The sequence below is a fragment of the Podarcis bocagei genome, assembly GCF_964188305.1.
Source record: "Podarcis bocagei genome assembly, chromosome: 4".
NCBI lineage: Eukaryota > Metazoa > Chordata > Lepidosauria > Squamata > Lacertidae > Podarcis > Podarcis bocagei.
The window spans coordinates 64,614,998-64,635,093 of NC_138128.1; the positions used below are offsets into that span (position 1 = coordinate 64,614,998).

Sequence of the window (20,096 nt, forward strand, 5' to 3'; positions counted from 1 at the left end):
GCTCTGGCGCGAAGGTAAACGGTGTTTCCGTGCGCTGCTCTGGTTCGCCAGAAGCGGCTTAGTCATGCTGGCCACATGACCCGGAAGCTGTCTGTGGACAAACACTGGCTCCCTCGGCCAATAAAGCGAGATGAGCGCCGCAACCCCAGAGTCGGTCACGACTGGACCTAATGGTCAGGGGTCCCTTTACCTTTACCTATTTTCCCCTCAATGAAAAGACTTCCATCCTGAGCACTTCTTTGTTTGTGCCCCACCTTTCTCCCTGATGGGCCTCAAGGCGGCTTACAGATGAAAATAAGAACTGTTAAGAACATAGAAAATTAATAAATAAAAAACAATTAAACACCGATGGAACTAAAACGATATACATATATAAAACCTATTAAAACCATAACAAGAGTCTTGATTGCACAAGGATGGAAGACTGAGGAAACCCCGACAAAAGAACAGTGGCAAGAGAAACTATGCAGAACTGGCGAAACTGACATCCAAACTATGAGACAAGGACAACTGTGACTTCAAAGACGAATGGGAACCTTTCACAAATTATTTAAAAACAACAACAAAATGAATTGGACTCCCTGGCAGGTTTTGAATAAACATACACAAATTTATTGAGGGATAACATAGATAATATAAGGATGTATACAGTTTTATAATATGCAGAAGTTAATATTGGATGAGAACTCAGAGAAGGTAGCTGAGGGAAGTCATAGGGGGAGGGAGGAAGGGTTTGTTGGGGAGGTGGGAGGGAAAAAATGGGGGGGACAAGGAAGATGATTTGTTTGGATTAATTACAATAAAAAAAAAAACAGCACAGCACTAACCCTTTCATTAAAAGCAGTCAGTTCCCCAAAGCCTGTTGAAACAAGAAGGCCTTCTGCTGGCAGAAGACAAGCAAGGAGGGAGCCTGTCTAGCTTCTCTGGGGAGGAAGTTTCAAAGTCTCATTGCAGCCACTGAGAAGGCCCTCTGCCACATCCCTACCAAGCATTCCTGTGAGGGTGGTGGGACCAAAAGAAGGGCCTCGCCTGAAGTTCTCAAAAACCCAGACAGGATCATATGAGGGAATATGGTCTTTCTGATAACTTGGAGGATTAATAGAGTCAGAAGGCAAAAGTTCTTTTCCCAAGTGGTTGGAGGTTTTCCACAAAGGTTGGCTGAACATGCTATTCTGGACAGAGCTACAGCCGGTTACACAGTTACAGCAATTTGAAAGTTCTGAGAACTAGGCTAGAATTTATGTTTACATGGGGTGAATAACAAGAGACTGCCAAAAGAAAATAAAACTGAATGCTGGTTAAGGTTGAAGCACAGATTCTTGAAAGGATAAGATAGAGATCACCCTATCCACAAACAGGCTACACTATTCTTCTCTGGAGTTCAACAAGCATGGATAATTTTGCATTGCGCAAGAAAATGTAAGAGTTTTCTGGCAGCATAAATACGGGTGTGGATGTCTATATGTGCAGAGCTTGGACATTTCTTGTACTTCAAATTGTTACTCCATCTGAAGACTGCTCCAATTGCCTTGTTAGAAAGCAATAGGGATGTTATGTATAGGCTTTGTAATTTGTACATGCTGTGTATCCCTACCAGGCGGTCTAAGAATCATCCTTCTATCTGGGTCTTAGGCAGTTCTTAAAGCTCTTGTTCTGTATTCTTTTTTCATTTTTAGTAGTTGCAGCAGAGGAGGAAAGGCAAGTGTGAACAGAATTAACACAGAGGATGACAATGGAACCATGACTTTGGATGCAGTCCTCAGTATGCTTTCAGGAAGTGAGCCCTGTTGAACTCAATGAGACTTACCTCTGAACAAACCTGCTTGTGCTGCTTCTCTCATAATGACTGACACTTCTGTTGGATGTTATGGTAGAATGTTTGGCAGCTGCACAATCTGTATCACAGTCATGGAGCAATAAACTCAGACAGTTCAAGGTGCTTTGGTATAATCAGACTTGCGGCTGTAAACTTATCTGTAGTCGCATGAATTGTATAGTTTCAGTTCTAACAGCCTTATGTTAAAAGTTGGAGGTATGAACTCCTGTGGCTTCTGCTGGACTTTTCCATACTATTGACCACATTTCTGGATCACCTAGCTGGGATGGGACTTGGGGCACTATTTTATGGTTGTCCAGGTTCTATGTGGAGGATTGGTTCCAGAAGATGATTCTGAGGGACTTCAGTTTGGCACTTTGGTTGTCCAACAGGGTTCTCGTCTGCCCCCTCCCCCCATGCTGTTTAATATCTATGTGAAACACCTGGGAGAGATTGTCTAGTGATCAAGGGTATGGTGTCATTAGCATGTTGATGACACTTGACTGTATATCTTCTTGCCATCACATCCCAAGGAAGATGCTGAAGTCCTCAGTCAGCTTTGAAATCCATAATGGACAGGATGAATAAATTGAAACTTAATCCAGATAAGGCAGAAGTGTGCATGGTATCTAAGATTGTAATTCAGAGAATGGGAGTAAAACATGTTTTAGATGTGGAGGCAGTCCTGTTGTAGAATTGAACTCATACTTTGGTAGAACTCACGTGCTCAGCTTTGAGCCAGGATGTTACCTGACGTGCTTTTACATATGGCTGGTTCAACAACTGCACCCTTTCTTTGAGTCATCAGATATAGCAATGGTGAACCATTTGGGCCATTAGTTACTTCTCATTTGGACAATTAACATGTGCTATATGTGGGATTGCATTCAAAAAGCATGCATTATCTGCAGCTGGGTCAAAATGCTGAGGCCAAGTAGCTGATGGGGCAGACTTTCTTGTTAACAATGACTGCATTGGCTTTCTGTCCATTTCGAAATGCTGTTTTTGTGCTTTAAAGTTCCAAAAAGGTTTGGGTTCAGGGTACAATATGGCCTGGGCATTTAGATCTGCAGGCTCTGTGTTCTGCTGAGGTCAGAAATTGTGTTTGATAGAAGCAGGAGTGACTAGTCCCAGCATCAGCTAAGGTATGTATTTAGCAGAAACTGAGGATTTTTTTTATCCTACTCTGTGCTAAGTCTCTATGGAGAAAGCTTGTTTCCTCCCTTCCTTTTTTAACAGGAGAATAGTTGTAGGTGAATAGATATGTGATATTTTGTTATGTTTTTCTCCTCAATACATCTTGGAGTGTTGACATTTTGCAGTTGTTTAGTGTTGCCCGTACTGTGTAGTTCTTATTCTGCTACAATGTTTACATTATCATAATTTTCTGCTGATTCCCTGCAGAAGAGTGATACTTCGAGCGCAATGGGATTGTCACATTTCATTCCTTATTTGTTCAGATATCTTATTCTTCATGTTATTAAAATATTAATTCTGCGCCTGTGTAGCTCCCCACTTTCTCTTCCTTTCCCCCTCACCCACTGTGCTACACCCAGACTTTGGAATTAATTCCTTGCCCTGGGAGGTTTGCCTTCTGCCATTTTTGGCCCAGTTTGCACAACACATTTAAACATAGTTTAAAACCAACTTTTTGTTTTATGTGAACAAGCAGCATGGTGCTGCTCAGAAGTTCCCAGGGTATTCCACCCCGACTCCTAAACTTCAGTTAAACAAAAAAGCCAGAGTCTGACTTGTTATGTCATTTGATCCTGGACTTGTGGTTTGTTTTCCCCAAACCAGCCATGAGAAGTAAGCCAAGAAAAAACCCCCACCAATGGTTTGTTTTGAGGAAACAAACCATGAACCTAGGTTTTGAACAACCTGATAAGCCAGGTTGTTTCATCTGCGGAAGTTGGGAAGGAGATGCACAGGAACCTTTGAGCTGAGACTTGTTCAATAGCTTTATCTCAATTAACTCTAAACAAAGCTGTCCCTTCCTGATGACATCATCTAACAGTACTCTTTCTATTATGATTATGACTGCCTTAAGCCCTTTTGAAATAAATGCACAACTAAATCTGAATCCAACCAGTTATGTTTTGGTTTGTATTTTGGAAATGGATTCCCCTGCCCCTTTTAAATTGTTGGTGGCCAAACAAGATATAAATGTTCTTAATGAATGGTACAAAAATAATTGTCTTCATGAGCTGATTCTGTCATTTAGTGAAGGGTTTATATATATTTTGGATATATAAGGTACTCCATACGTTGCCATGGCACAAACTTCCATTTGTGTTGCTGCAGTCAAGTCTGGGAGCTGTCATTCTGACCCAGGTTGTAGGAAATTCTGGATAAATTACTGAGATTTTTCTTGGTGCTCATTTTAAATCTTTGCTTTTGTAGGCAAGTATTTTAATTACAAGGATTACTGCTAAGTAAACAAAGAACACTTGTGTTGTCTGCCCTCTGTTTTAAAGGGGTTATTAAATGGCCACAGCATTTTTTCAACTTTGTTCAAAAACTACAGCTCTGTTCCTGCCATCACCTGTTGGGGATTACTGATATCATTTTATAAAATTAAATGGTGGTGTGTGTCTTTGTTTAGAAAACAGAGCCATGCTGAGCATAGGGCAAATGTTGATTAAACAAAACAACCCCCAAAGCAGCCTACACGAATGCAAGAAGACTGGGCAGTTGGGTATAATAACTTCACCAAATTATTTTTAAGCAAACAAACCATTGTTGGTATACAGTAAAATGTTACTAGAACCTTGAATGCAAGTATTTTAAGGGATCAACTAATCATATCATTTGATATGAATCAGGGGCAGCCAACCTGGTGTTGAGCTACATTTCCCATCAACTCAGACGATTGGCCATAATGGCTTGGCAGCTTGTAGTTAGATTTCAAAAACTAATGTGACTAGTGACAGTATGAGAAACTCTCTTTTGTTAGGGATTTCAGACCTGATTTAAAAGTATTGCCAAAAGAGGAATAACAACATACCAACACTGAATTGTATATGTCTGGCTTCTCATTCAAATGTGATTGCACTTACCCTGTTAGCACACCATGGATCTATAGTGAAACCTGTGCTATTCTATGATTGCGTGTACAACTGCTGAGGGTGCAAGCATGTGTAATGCCACTAAGTTCTCATTTGTCATCTGAATTTTCAGCCTCCCAGTTCTATTCTCTCAGAAGCTTTACACTGTTTTCCCCTCAGAGAGACTGGAAAAGAAGGGAAGCTGTCTCAAATGTCAGAGTTACTGAAATGTTGCATATATAACTTGTCAGGAAAATTTTCAGGTTGGTGTGGTTTTTTTTGGAAGATTACGTGAGGTGAAGCTATGGTAAGAGCGTGAAGACAGTCCAAAGTGTAAATGAGCATAATGGAAAAGTTCTGCTAGTAAATCTTCCTAATTTATACTGCATGATACTGCGTGTCTAAAAGGTTAATGTTAAACATGAATTCAGTGTTTATTTTATATATACACTATATATCTATACAGTGGTACCTCGGGTTACATACGCTTCAGGTTACAGACGCTTCAGGTTACAGACACTTCAGGTTACAGACTCCGCTAACTCAGAAATAATACCTCGGGTTAAGAACTTTGCTTCAGGATGAGAACAGAAATCACGCGGCGGCACGGCGGCGGCAGCAGCAGGAGGCCCCCATTAGCTAAAGTGGTGCTTCAGGTTAAGTACTTAATTCGTTCCGGAGATCCGTGCTTAACCTGAAACTGTTCTTAACCTGAAGCACCACTTAAGCTAATGGGGCCTCCTGCTGCTGCCACACCGCCAGAGCACGATTTCTGTTCTCATCCTGAAGCAAAGTTCTTAACCTGAAGCACAATTTCTGGGTTAGCGGAGTCTGTAACCTGAAGCGTATGTAACCTGAAGTGTATGTAACCCGAGGTACCACTGTATATATCTCTACACTAGTGCATTTTTAAAACTCCCTCTCTATTTATTGCAGAAATGCACAATTATACCACTGTCCATTTCATAATTGGGTTGGAAATTGCAGTCAACACTGGACCCATTTCAAATTTGCTTGGTACTAATTTTTGCATGTGTGTTTTCACACTGCACATTTTCACAATGCTGCTTAAGAATTAGGGTGCAAGGAAAGGCAGCAGAATGTTTAAGTAAACATGTGACATTTTCTTTCATTCTGCATTCACAATGGTGGGGGTGAAACCTTCTAACTTCTCCTTCACCATTCAAGATCAGGGAGTCTATCTAGTGAACTGCATGAGTTTGACATTTGAAGCTACAGTGTTGCAACAGAGGACAGGAGAGATGCAAGGCCATCCCACTGGCACAGCTGAGAGACCAGCAACTTTTGGCACCTCTTCCCTTTGACTTTTTCCTCTGTGGCTGGTCATTAGAAGATTGTGTAACTAAGAACTTATACATGCATGACTTTCTTGGTTACCAGCTGAAGAGAAGGAGATGGAACTTTCTGTTAATTACAGATGTGATACAATTCTCTGGCAAATGGCAGGCACTGAAATGTAATATAAGCTTAAAGAAAGAAGGAATTAATGGTGAGCAAGGCATGAGTATTTGGGGTGGGGAAGTTCATCCCATGGAAAAACAAAGTCACAATACAAGTGCATTATTTGTCCTCTGCATTGTCAAATATGTTTTGTGCAAAGTCCATCTAATTCTAGTAGAACAAGAAACTTAATTTTGCACAGTCACATGAAGCGAGCTGTCAACTATCCTAAGTATGAGCATTGTGTGCTATTAGCAGAACCGTCTTTCCCATAGGGCTTAGTGGCGCGTTGCACCACTGCGTTGGCCTCTCAGGGGCGCTCCAGCGAGTGGGGGAGCTGTGCAGCTTTGCCGGCGGCTTCTTGTTTTCCTAGAATCCACTTGCCCCATGCACGCACAGCTCTCCTGTGCCCTGGGCGACTAATGCGCTCCTGCGTCCTGGGTGACACAATAGTTGCTTGCTGGTGGTGTTGTGAGGTTGGGTGTGTGTACACGCTTCTCTAAACTGGGTGGCTGAGCGAGCGCAGTGCATGGCAACCCTCTTTGGGAGCCAAGGCCTTCTTGGGGAATGGAATGAAATGAAAGGAGGCACATGTGAGGCTCCTCCTCCTCATTTCCCCTGTGCTGCTCTCTCTCAGTCACACGGCCAGCTTGCTTTTGCCCTCCTGCACCTCCATCTTTCCTAGCTGCGCTCTCCTTCACTCAGTTGCGTAGCCTAGGCATGCAGCTTGCCTCCCAAGCCTCCTGTGCATGGCAGGAAGAAGAAGAGTTTGATAGAGAGCCAGTGTGGTGTAGTGGTTAAGAGCGGTAGTCACGTAATCTGGGTAACCGGGTTCGCGTCTCCGCTCCTCCACATGCAGCTGCTGGGTGACCTTGGGCTAGTCACACTTCTCTGAAGTCTCTCAGCCCCACTTACCTCACAGAGTGTTTGTTGTGGGGGAGGAAGGGAAAGGAGATTGTTAGCCGCTTTGAGACTCCTGAAGGGGAGTGAAAGGCGGGATATCAAATCCAAACTCCTCCTCCTCCTCTTCTTCTTCTTCTTCTTCTTCTTCTTCTTCTTCTTCTTCTTCTTCTTCTTATCCCACTTTATCACTACCTGAAGGAGTCTCAAAGTGGCTAACAATCTCCTTTCCCTTCCTCCCCCCATAACAAACACACTGTGAGGAGAGTGAGGCTGAGAGACTTCAGAGAAGTGTGACTGGCCCAAGGTCACCCAGCAGCTGCATCTGGAGGAGCAGGGACGCGAACCCAGTTCACCAGATTACGAGTCCACTGCTCTTAACCACTACACCACGCTGGCAGGAGGGGATCCCCGAAGTGGCGGGTGGGAACTGTTTCGACGGGGATGCTGGAGCCTCTCCCATAAGAATAAATGGGCACAATCTGACAGTGAGGAGACATTTCAGCCTTTGAAGAGACTCTAGAGCAGGCTTCCTCCAGATGTTTTTTGGCGCTCCAGATGTCTTTTGGCCTACAACTCCCATGATCCCTAGCTAGCAGGACCAGTGGTCAGGAATGATGGGAATTGTAGTCTCAAAACATCTGGAGGACCGAGTTTGAGGAAGCCTGCTCTAGAGTCACCATTCTGGAACAAAAGAAATTCAAATTAAGACTGCAATGACTGAATTAGATTACAGTAAGAGGTTCAACACAGTCGCTTGCGGATTGAGTTGAGACAAATTGGTTTTTCTTTTCAGGCCTTGTCCAAAAACAGGATTTGTTTTACTCTGACCTCTAAGTGAAAGTTGGCCCTTGACAAAATAGCTTCTTTCTCACTACAGTGGTACCTCAGGTTACATACGCTTCAGGTTACAGACTCTGCTAACCCAGAAATAGTGCTTCAGGTTAAGAACTTTGCTTCAGGATGAGAACAGAAATCGTGCTCCAGTGGCACGGCAGCAGTGGGAGGCCCCATTAGCTAAAGTGGTGCTTTAGGTTAAGAACAGTTTCAGGTTAAGAACGGACCTCCGGAATGAAGTACTTAACCCGAGGTACCACTGTAGTTGTAAAATCACCTTATGATGTGCATCTGTGTTATCTCACCTGTCCTAGGTACTTAAGACCATAATGGTGGCTTTGTAATTGGGAAGTTACCTTTCACAAGCTGGATCTGCTTTTCCTATAACTGGGAGCCACTCAAAAGACTACACCGTCACGGTGAAGTAAAAATGTGCATGTGCAGTAGCACCTGGTGTGGTGGGGCAGAGCTGCCCTCCTGGCTCTGGCATCACTGTAGCTTCGCTTGATGGCACTGGGATGGGGCAGGGCAGGTTGGGTGCAGATACACAGAAAGAACCAGTCCAGCATTGCATCCTCAGCACTTTACTGGTGAACTGCAGCAATGCTAGTGTTAAGAGGGCAGTTCTGCAGCACCACCACTCCATCCACTGCTGCCTATGTGAACTGATGTAATTTTTATTTTTATTTTATTTTATTTTTTATACATACATACATACCCTGCCCATCTGGCTGGGTTTCCCCAGCCACTCTGGGAGGCTCCCAACAGAATATTAAAAGCAGAATAAAACATGTAGGAAGGACTGTGGGAGATCATATATTTGAATGTTACACGCATGTGTGCATGTCAGGGAGTAAAGTTATGTCTAGCTTTCCTGCTACATGGTAGTCTCTCTCTCTCTCTCTCTCTCTCTCTCTCTCTCTCTCTCTCTCTGTCTCTCTCTCTCTCTCTCTCTCACACACACACACACACTCTCTCTCTCTCTCTCTCACACACACACATGTACCGTATGAGCATTCAAATGTGCAACCCAGCCAACTGAAGCCTGTACTGGTGCTATGTTAGAGTGGGGTGTCCCATGCAGTTCTCCTTAATGTCTTTGTTGGCCTTGTCATCTTGATATCTGTCTCAGATACCATTGATTCAAACACAAAGTTCAGTGTTGGTAGTATGCAAGGTCATTAGGGCCAATGAAACATTTCTGCATCTGTTTCTGGAGATCAAAGGTGGAAAACCTATTTAGTTCCTCAACTCTATCCAAGTGTGTGCCTTTGTGAGTCTCCTGAGATTTGTACATGCTGTTAGTGATGCATATGTGCACTTGCAGCTCAGTGTACAACTTCCTGAGCATGCAAGTGCACATATACATCATTAAGTTGTGCGTGATCAGGAAGCAAATCAATATGTAGACTTTCTGTCATTATTTCACTGCCTTTCATGGAATATCTTAATAATGCATTTTCCCTACAGCTGGTAAAGCTGTACATTTTAATTGGGACTTTTAACTTGGGTGGTGGAAATAAACAAAAGTAAAGTTTCCCCCCACTTATCTCCCCTTCCCCTCAATTTATGTTCAGCCCCCCTAAAATAATACCCCCAACTACATTGTTTTATTCCCTCCTTATTATTACCTTCAATAAATCCTAAAGAATTCTCAGCCTTCACCCATCTTCTTTTTCTGCTTGTGTTAGAGACTAAAAGCTGTATGTAAACTGATAATTAATTGCTTTTGCTATTGTGTATCTCCAGAGATCTGAAGAATAACTTGATTAGTACTATTGAGCCTGGGGCCTTCTATGGACTTTCGGAACTGAAGCGTCTGTAAGTATTAATTCCATCTGAATTACCTTAGAAATTGTACTCATATTGACATTTCTGTCCTTGGGGAATTTGGAATATGTCACCAAGCAATTATAACATGTAGGACATATGAACTACATATAGGGCTGTTTGATTCTTTTTAAGATTTTTCTTTCTACGCATGATTTGTGCTTTATCTACATGGACAAGTATAAATTTGTTTCTATGATAACTCCTCTGAACTTTACGATGATTTAAAATTAACATTTAAGCTCCAAGGAGGGCTCAGTTAAGTGTAAAAATATATACATCTGTAGTTGATAGTACTTGATAATCAACATAATACTTGATAATCAACATATTAATTACCAACTATGTGATGTTTATATGCTTTACAGTATATAGCATTTTAGCTTCCTTTTTACTAGAAATGACTACTAATTTCTTGTAAAATATGCTATATTTGGTAATTTGATTGCCTCTGATTAAAAAATCCTTCTTCCCATCCTTTAGAGTGCAATTTAAATACGTATTTTTAAGTTACTGTGCATACATTTTAAAGTTAGTTTGATACACATTACAAATCCATCAGAACTTCTGGGCATATTGCATAGGGTAGTTGTGTCTGCCCTGTGGAACAGCTTCCTGTCAGATGTCAGAGAGTTAGACAATTATATGACTGTTTTGGGAAGCTTTTATTTTGTCCCTTTATATTTTGTTGGAAGCTGCCCAGAGTGGTTGGGGTAACCCAGTCAGATGGGTAGGGTATAAACAATTGTTGTTGATGATGATAATGATGATGATAGGAAGAAGAAAAAGAAAAAGGGCAAGCCTTAAACATTTTAATAAATAAAATATTAAAGGTACAGGAGTCCTGTCCTATATATTTGACCACCCTAGTAGTACTGCCTATCTGTTCTTAGTTTACTCCATGAACTGCATATACAGCTATGGATCCATAGAATCATAGAATTATAGAGTTGGAAGGGACTCTGAGGGTCATCTAGTCCAACCACCTGCAATGCAGGAATCTTAGCACGTGGTCTCCCATCCAGTTTGAAACCATACAAGACCCTGCTTAGCTTTGTAAATGTGCTAGCCATTTTATTGTTGCACCACTAGGAGGCTAAGTATAATAGTCATTGCCTTTCCTGAATACAGTTGGGCTTTGACAGCAACAACAAAAATATTGCACAGGTTTTGTACTTCAAAAATGGAGGCGATACAGACTGGACAATATATTAGTTAAAAATTAAATGCATTCCCAAACAGATCTACTTTGTGATTCTGAAAATTGGAAAGTCAGTGTATGGACAGCAAGATATGTGCGGGAATTATGCACATTTCCAAATAGATCTGCTCTGTGAATCTGAATGCACTTTGAGTCACTGTAAATCTGCGAAAACGCTATGATGACAATTGAGTCTTATTGCTATGGAGATGATTGTACTCTAATAACACAACCCTGACCTCTTGTGGGGAGAATGGGGAAGCTGTATAAGCTGTGATTCAATATTGCTCAGCCACAAGCAAAAGAACCGTGAAGGCAAAGGTCACAGAGCAGAAGCTCCTGGGTTTGTAAATAACTGGAGAAAAAATGCTGCAGCAGGCGCTCTAGAGACAGAAATAAAAAATAATCACTATTCTGGGCTTCCATACAATGTGTTTCTGGTTGTTTACCAGTTTCAGACATTATTTTCAATGCAATATGGAATATCTTAAAGTCAGTGAATAGCCCGATTATAATTTATTTCTAAATAATTATGAGTTTCTCCAGAAAAGAAAAGAAAAGATTATTTCTGTTGCCTGATTAGGAAACAGAAGATTACATTACAAGATAAATGAATGGCTTTCTTGTTGCAATTGGTGCTTGAAGGCTGCTAACTTCTTTAAGACTGTGCTTTAGTCTGTTTCCTATTCATTCATATATTTTCCACAGAGGATATAGTAAGCAGCTGAAGTTAATGTAACACAGACGTCTTGCAAGTGACATGAGGCTTTGTGAGTCAGTTGAAAACCACAGGCTGCCAAATCTACATAAAATTAACAATTTCATTTGGAAGCCTTCTCGCTTACTGATGTACTGTGATAATTTAGTATCTGCAATGGCAGAGAAAGAGATCTCGTGGATTAACATAAAATGATGTCTACGAGGAAAAATAAATCTGAGCACAGGCCATGTGTCTGGTTGTTTTACAAGATCAATTTCATGAGTCAACATTTCTGGTATAAATATTTACAGCAAAAAAAATGAACACCAGATTTGTGTGACATGAGGTAAATTTGGTCTGAAATAATAAGGAACAGTAGAAAGGCATCCAAAAGCAGGCTAGTACAAACTGTTTCTTTTTGTTGATGTCTTGTTAAGAAAAACTGTTAAAAACCTATGCAACATATTGGATGTGGAGATAGCACTGATGGCAGAGGTTTTGCCATCACTTTGGCAAATAAGTAGATTATTTATAAACCAGCTCTGGGTTAAATTTAGTCTAAATCCCGAGATCCTATTGCTTCTATCAGTTGACCAAACTAGTATTAAAATATTTTTTAGATAAGTTGAACCATCTCTCCTAGTTCTGAAATGGGTGCTGATGAAGTTGAGCTGTGAGTGGGTTAAGGAAGAGTAGGGCAACATTTGTGGTTGCAGATTAGGCAGGAGATCTGTCAGACAAGGATCAAAGAGCCAGGATAACAGAATAACAGCCTGGCATAAGAATTCCAAGGCAGCAATACAGTGTTGAGTAGGGCAAAGACAGGCAGGTATCACAATCCAGGGCAGTAACCCTTGAACCAGTGAGCCAGGGCAGTGAATTGAAACAAAAAGTAGAGGCTTTACTGCCAGGTTGCAGTGGCTGTATGAGCTATACGGTGTTGCAGTTTGTTTGGAGAGTCAACTGATCACATTCAAGCTACGAGTGGTGCAGAGTGTTTGCAGTCTGGGTATCTTTCCCTAAGTTCTGTCTGGTCTCCTGAGAGCCTATAATGCTGGTGGTACAAGACATAAGGCATTAGGTGATGATCGATGGATGCTCTAGTTCAGACACACTTTTAGTTCCCTTGTTTAAGACACACCCCCCCCCCCTGCATCCATCAAACCTCCTGGCTGCCCCCAGCTTTGGGTCAGGTAGTACCCATTCCTTCTGTGTGTGGATTATGATCTCTTTAACATTACTTTAAAAATTGGCATTGTGGGGGGCTGGAGTTTCTTTTTCATCCGTTTCTGAGATCTCTATACATATGACTAATTTATGAAGAAGTCAGATTAAATACAATAACATATTTTATTGAAATACTTGTCTGGAAAGTATTAGTTCTGTGTTTTCTATATGTTTTGGATAAATCTTATATTTTAGAAAACAGTTATCCTTTTAAAAATTGTATTAGCTGTCTAAAGGTTGTATGAGGATAAAATGCTAACGAGACTATTCATGATTTTGCACTTCCCCTCATTAATGCTATCCCCTCTCCTTTTTTATTTAGGGATCTTTCTAATAACAGAATTGGCTGCTTAACACCTGAAATCTTTGTTGGCCTTAAAAACCTTCATAAATTGTGAGTATTGTACTTTTCAAAACTATTAAAAACACCAGCTATTGCAATTAGGAAAACCGACTCATCATTATGCCTTAAAGGAATTGTAACTTTCCTAAGAGTTTAAATTAATTTATCCAGAGTTACATGAATGGAGTTACATTCTTGGGAACGGGCACTCTTGGGTCTCAGTTCCCCCCCTTCTGAAAAATCCTGGAGTGCGGCGAGAACTACCACCTCCCTTGGAATGGGGTTATGCAGGGCTGTTTTTCAGTCAAAACTCGCCAGAGCTCAGTTCCAGCAGCTCTCAGGTGGGCCCCATTGCCATTATAAGAGACTGAGGGATGCGTTCATGGTGACTTCTGGAACCTCTTTTTCTAGAAAAATAGCACTGGTAGGGAGATGACGGTGCAGAAGTTTGCTTTAAGAAATTTGCTTCTTTTCTTCCTGTTTGTGGAAGCCTCTGCTGCTTTTTCTAAGTACCATTTTAAAAAAACTGATTAATCTTCTTTGTCATCATTCTCTTGAACCTCATTTCTCCCAGCTGTGTTGTGTGGTGGCAGAGTTCCTAACCCATCTGGGGGTGATTCCTACCCACACCCCCTCAGACGTTTCTGGATGAATGCTATATCAGTGTAGCATCCCTCCCAGAGCATTGTGGGATTAAAATAAAAGACTGTGCCTATCCATGACTGGTGACAGCCATTTTTACCTGAAGAGTGTAGCTGCAAGGGTGTTACACTGTGATATAGCAGCCTTCCATAAAGGAGGAGAAATGACTCTGGACCAGATTAGGAATGCTGCTGCCACTTACCACAATGACAAGTGGGGTATGTGTGTGTGTGTACACTTGTCTGTGCAGTTAAAGGGGGGACGCCTTCAGTGCATCCAGATATTAATGTTAAGTCCCCTGCCCTGAAGGTTATCCTCTAGCCCAAGCATGGCCAAACTCGGCCCTTCAGATCTTTTGGGACTACAACTCCCATCATCCCTAGCTAACAAGACCAGTGGTCAGGAATGATGGGAATTGTAGTCCCAAAAACATCTGGAGAGCCGAGTTTGGCCATGCCTGCTCTAGCCCATCGAAGACTGAGCTTTTCCCTTCAAATTTGTTTCCCCGTCTCTTACTCACACAGACAAACACACCCAGCCTCCAATGAATATGATGAAAGAGTTCCAGCTGGAACTCTTCGGCACAACATTAAATTAAAGCGATTGTCTGGGATGACTCCTTGACCAAGGTTTTGCCATGATGTTATGTCTGAAGTGATGACACTAAATCATATGTGTTGCTGCAGCCAATCAGATTAAATGACAGTGGGGCAAATGACGCCAGGGCCAACTACAAAACCCAAAGGCAGCAAAAACCATTCAAAAAAATTTAATGTTTTAACGGTTTGAATATGCTAAGTTTGAAGTAGATGTTGAAAACTGTTAAGCAAAAAGTAAAACTAGAAATTGCAAAGCTCTTAGTGGTATGTAAGCAACATAAGGTGTGGGGGGAGCTGATTTTTTTTAAAATTTGAACCAGTATGTAAAAGCTTGCCTTCTGGTGTGTATGAATGACTGTACTATCTCCTAACTATTACATAGGAAGTGCAGGCACAATGTGTTTTGTATAAAAGATAACAGAATATTTAAAAACAGGAATAGATGTTTAGGTGTTTGTGTATAGCTTGCATAAAGCAAAAACCAAGATTATGAGCAATCAGGTCAATACCATCTGTGATTTGATTATATTAACTCTAGGATATGTCAGGAAGGTCTATATTCCACCATATTACATTAATCACCAAATTGATCCACACACAACAGTTTTGCCTCATGCACAGTTCTGAATCTATCCAAATAGATTTAAGCAGAATCTTCAGGGGCATGGCATGTGTCCCTTCAACAGAATTACTTTCAGTCTTTTTTCTGCATTCAAGTCTAATACTTGGTGGTGTATCTCACATACCTTGAACAATCTCATAACTGTATTATACAGTTGTTAATATTCATCTGCTGATAGTATTTTAATTTCTAGCCTCTATTGTCCTGAAAAGCATTTGAAAGATCAAAATGGTAGTAGAATTATAAAGGGATTGCCAGATTAATTGATAATTTGGAGACAAATGAGCTGTTCAGAAAAACTAATAATCTTCTCACTTCAGAGGCACTATCGCAGACTGATCAATTTTAATGAAGTAGTCAGTGTGTTGTTTGGCACTCATTTAAGTTGATTAATTGTTTGCTATGTACACATGCAGCCTCGGTACTTCTTTTCCTCTGTTTCTTTTTTATTAGTGTAAAATTCTTTTTTTTTTTTTTACTTTTACAAATAAAATAAATAAATAAATAAATAAATAAATAAATGTCCTTAAAGCACAAATTAAGATACCCATTTCCTTAATTTGCAACTATGGTATTACCATATATGATCGAAAGGAAATCTTGACATAGTGATAATTCAAGAATTGTGACTAAAGGTAAGAGGTTTATGCCAAGTGGTTGATAAAGGGCAAAAGGAGGAAATGAGGTCACTTGCTAATGAGAACCAATAGGGAAGAATCAGGAAGTGTGGGATAGGCCAGGGCCAGAGTGAAAAACCATGGGGTGGGGGTAAGGGAGTGGTGTCGAAGGCAGAGAGGAGCAATTGAGCTTTAGAGATTAGATTGGGAAGCATATTAGGGAAATAAGGAAGGAGAGTGAAGGTAGTAGGAGAAAATAACATTAGTTGTACAGGAACAATGAGAAAGTGGGTTCTCCTTCATGGAGAGCACGTGTTGCGGTGGGAGCAACCATGACATCCCCTGTTGCTGGGCGGGTTAGTTTGGATGGCCACAAATTTGATTGGACACCTTCAATTGTTGCTGGGGAAAATTTATTGTTGCAATTTCATTTGATTGATGGGGGTGCTATATATGTTCCCTGTGCGCAACATTGAGCTTCCTCTTTTCGCTGCGCACATCGGATTACCCTCCTACCCTCCCTTTATTTAGGGTTTGCTCGCGCTGACCTTGCTATGCCTGTCATGGGGTCATCTGCTTTGGGGCAGGGGCCTGGTAAGAATTTTACCATTTGGCTGATTGGCTGGTGCCATTTGGGTTTTGCCTACTGCGTAGCAAATTGTCACAACTTGTAAGGTTGCGGTTAGGCATTGGTTAATTTTTGGTTGGTGGAGGGGATGTGGTTGGCTGTGCCTGCCCCTCCAATGCTGCTGTTGCAAGGGTATTCCATTAAAGGAATCCAGGGGCTCGCCATGCTTTTGTCCGAATCCCTGGCAAAGGGCTAGGGCCACGCAAGAGTCCCTTGGAGCATTTCGGGAGAGATGAGAGCCTAGCGCCCAGCTTTATTCTCTCCCCAAAATTGACTTCCACAGGGATGCGGTTGTCATTTCTGTTCCTACCTCCAAGATAGCTGCTAACCAGTGCCTAAACCAACAGATAGCTGCTAACCAATGCCTAAGCAACCACTCACATACTGTAATTCAATAAAGTTGTGGCCAAAATTATGCCAAAAACAAAAATGATGTGTGAAGCATGTTTTTATTCGGGGGTGTCTTGGGGGTCCTCGACATGCAATAATAATTTTAGCATATATAAACACCATCCTGTGATAATTATGTTTGTTTTGCTTATTGAAAGCAGTAGAGCATCTCCTGGTTCAGCCTGCAAAGATTTAAAAGCATTCCAGTTGAATACTTCTCTCTATTGCCTCCCCTTTTCCCAGCTCCAAAGGATAAAGGAAGGGGAAATAATTTCTAGTGGGGTAGGTGTGCTAGTCTCTTGATGTAAAAACACCAGAGTCTTGGTGCAGATCAACACATTGATTGTTGCACATGCATTCATATACTAGAGTCCACGTCATCAGATGCATGAAGGTACTAATAATAATCTTAGCATAATTCCCACCATGAGAAAGTTGGCCAGTGACAAACTCCAAGAGGCCCATAGGAAGTTTCTCATTGGCAGGAACCAGGGCTTTTTTTAAAGCCGGAACTAACTGGAACTCGGGGCGCAGGTGGCGCTGTGGGTCGGCGGTTTGAATCTCCGTGACAGGGTGAGCTCCCATTGCTCTGTCCCTGCTCCAGCCAACCTAGCAGTTCGAAAGCACGTCAAAGGGCAAGTAGATAAATAGGTACCGCAAGTAGATAAATAGGCGCGAAGGTAAATGGCGTTTCCGTGTGCTGCTCTGGTTCGCCAGAAGCGGCTTAGTCATGCTGGCCACATGACCCAGAAGCTGTACGCCGGCTCCCTCAGACAATAAAGCGAGATGAGCACCGCAACCCCAGAGTCGGTCATGACTGGACCTAATGGTCAGGAGTCCCTTTACCTTTAGCTTTAACCAGAACTCAGTTCCGATACATCTCAGGTTTGCACCATTGCCATTCTAAGAGAAATGAGGGAGGTGTTCATGGTGAGTTCTGGCATCTCTTTTCCCAGAAAAACAGCACTGGCAGGAACCCTTTGGAAAACCCTTTGTCCTGTGCCAAGGCCCTGGATGAGGAGGGTGGATAGGCCTCCCTCAGCCAGTGTGTTGCCGCTCCTGCTGCCACTGGTTTGTAAGTCAGTTTTTTAAAGGGAAGGGGGTCTGGGAATTTGGCTTGGACAAAAAGCTGTTTCCAATGAACATAACTCATTTTATCCAGGTATGCATCACTGGAAGGAAGAGGTCTTGGGCAGAGAGAGATATAGCAGGATGCCATGTAGATTGTAGTGGAGGCCCTGGAATTTGATGAGATTAATGCGCAACCCACTCCATGCATTCATAATGTGATGGGGGTCCATCTGTTGAAAGGAACAGTGGGACCACATCACCAACCCTGTCCCTGATATAGCAAAAGTCTGTATGTCTGCAGGTCTACCTGCGTAGATTTCTGCCAACTCAGGAATCCACACTCCATGTATGAATGTTGACGGTGGGCTTTGGGAGCCATGCAGTCTCAACCCTGCTATCCTTTCCAGTAGGTGAATCCCTTTCACTTTTATTAACACAAGAAGGAGGCTAGATTGTGCACACACACACACACACACACACACACACACACACACACACATCATGAATGGTCCATCATTATTCATTTACAATAAGGAAAGTACTTTGCATATAGTCGGAGACTAACTTAGTTTTTCCAAAGAAGGACAGTGCCAAAGAATGCTCCAACTACCACACAATTGCACTCATTTCACACGCTAGCAAGGTTATGCTTAAAATTTTACAAGGCAGGCTCAAGCAGTATGTGGACCGAGAACTCCCAGAAGTGCAAGCTGGATTTAGAAGAGGCAGAGGAACCAGAGACCAAATTGCAAACATGCGCTGGATTATGGAAAAAGCTAAAGAGTTCCAGAAAGACATCTACTTCTGCTTCATTGACTATGCAAAAGCAAACTATGGTAAGTTCTTAAAGAAATGGGAGTGCCTGATCACCTCATCTGTCTCCTGAGAAATCTCTATGTGGGACAAGAAGCTACAGTTAGGACTGGATATGGAACAACTGATTGGTTCAAAATTGGGAAAGGAGTACGACAAGGCTGTATATTGTCTCCCTGCTTATTTAACTTATATGCAGAATTCATCATGCGAAAGGCTGGGCTGGATGAATCCCAAGCCAGAATTAAGATCGCCGGAAAATATATCAACAACCTCAGATATGCAGATGACACAACCTTGATGGCAGAAAGTAAGGAGGAATTAAAGAACCTTTTAATGAGGGTGAAAGAGGAGAGCGCAAAATATGGTCTGAAGCTCAACATCAAAAAAACCAAGGTCGTGGCCACTGGTCCCATCACCTCCTGGCAAATAGAAGGGAAAGAAATGGAGGCAGTGAGAGATTTTACGTTCTTCGGCTCCATGATCACTGCAGATGGAGACAGCAGTCACGAAATTAAAAGACGCCTGCTTCTTGGCAGAAAAGCAATGACAAACCTAGACAGCATCTTAAAAAGCAGATACATCACCTTGCCGACAAAGGTCTGTATAGTTAAAACTAGTGTTTTCCCAGTAGTGATGTATGGAAATGAGAGCTGATCGCCGAAGAATGGATGCTTTTGAATTATGGTGCTGGAGGAGACTCTTGAGAGTCCCATGGACTACAAGAAGATCAAACCTATCCATTCTTAAGGAAATCAGCCCTGAGTGCTCACTGGAAGGACAGATCCTGGAGCTGAGGCTCCAATACTTTGGCCACCTCATGAGAAGAGAAGACTCCCTGGATGTTGGGAAAGATGGAGGGCACAAGGAGAAGGGGACAACGGAGGACGAGATGGTTGGACAGTGTTCTCGAAGCTACCAGCATGAGTTTGACCAAACTGTGGGAGGCAGTGGAAGACAGGAGTGTCTGGCGTGCTCTGGCCCATGGGGTCACAAAGAGTCGGACATGACTAAACGACTAAACAACAACAAACTTAGTTTTTACCTTATGTCTTTGGTGGCTGGGGCTCAGCACTTAATCTTCTCTGATAAATGCTGTTCATACGCTTGATAGAGTTGTATGCTATGGGCCAAATTGATGCAAGTTGTTGTGCTAGCAGAATCCAGCCCAATGACTCCCGCTATGGCAATAGGACCCTCCTCCCTCTGCTGTGTCTTTCTGAAATCTGCATGGAAGGAAAGGAGAATCTCCAGGGGCACAGGGGCAGGAGAGGAGAGGTTGTTTTGTCCAGCAAGCAGAAATGCTTCTTCTGATGGAACAATCTCCTTAGCATGAGTTCCACCACCCTATC

General features: G+C 42.1%; 1 protein-coding gene across 1 annotated transcript in view; it reads left to right on the top strand.

Annotated features, from left to right (window-relative positions):
• Positions 1-20,096, top strand: part of ADGRA1 (adhesion G protein-coupled receptor A1) — a 313,459-nt gene that overhangs the window by 88,199 nt on the left and 205,164 nt on the right. Inside the window, exons 3-4 of the mRNA XM_081189457.1 lie at positions 9,811-9,882; positions 13,342-13,413. Of these exons, the coding sequence (XP_081045583.1) occupies positions 9,811-9,882; positions 13,342-13,413 (144 nt within the window). The remainder of the gene's footprint in view (positions 1-9,810; positions 9,883-13,341; positions 13,414-20,096) is intronic.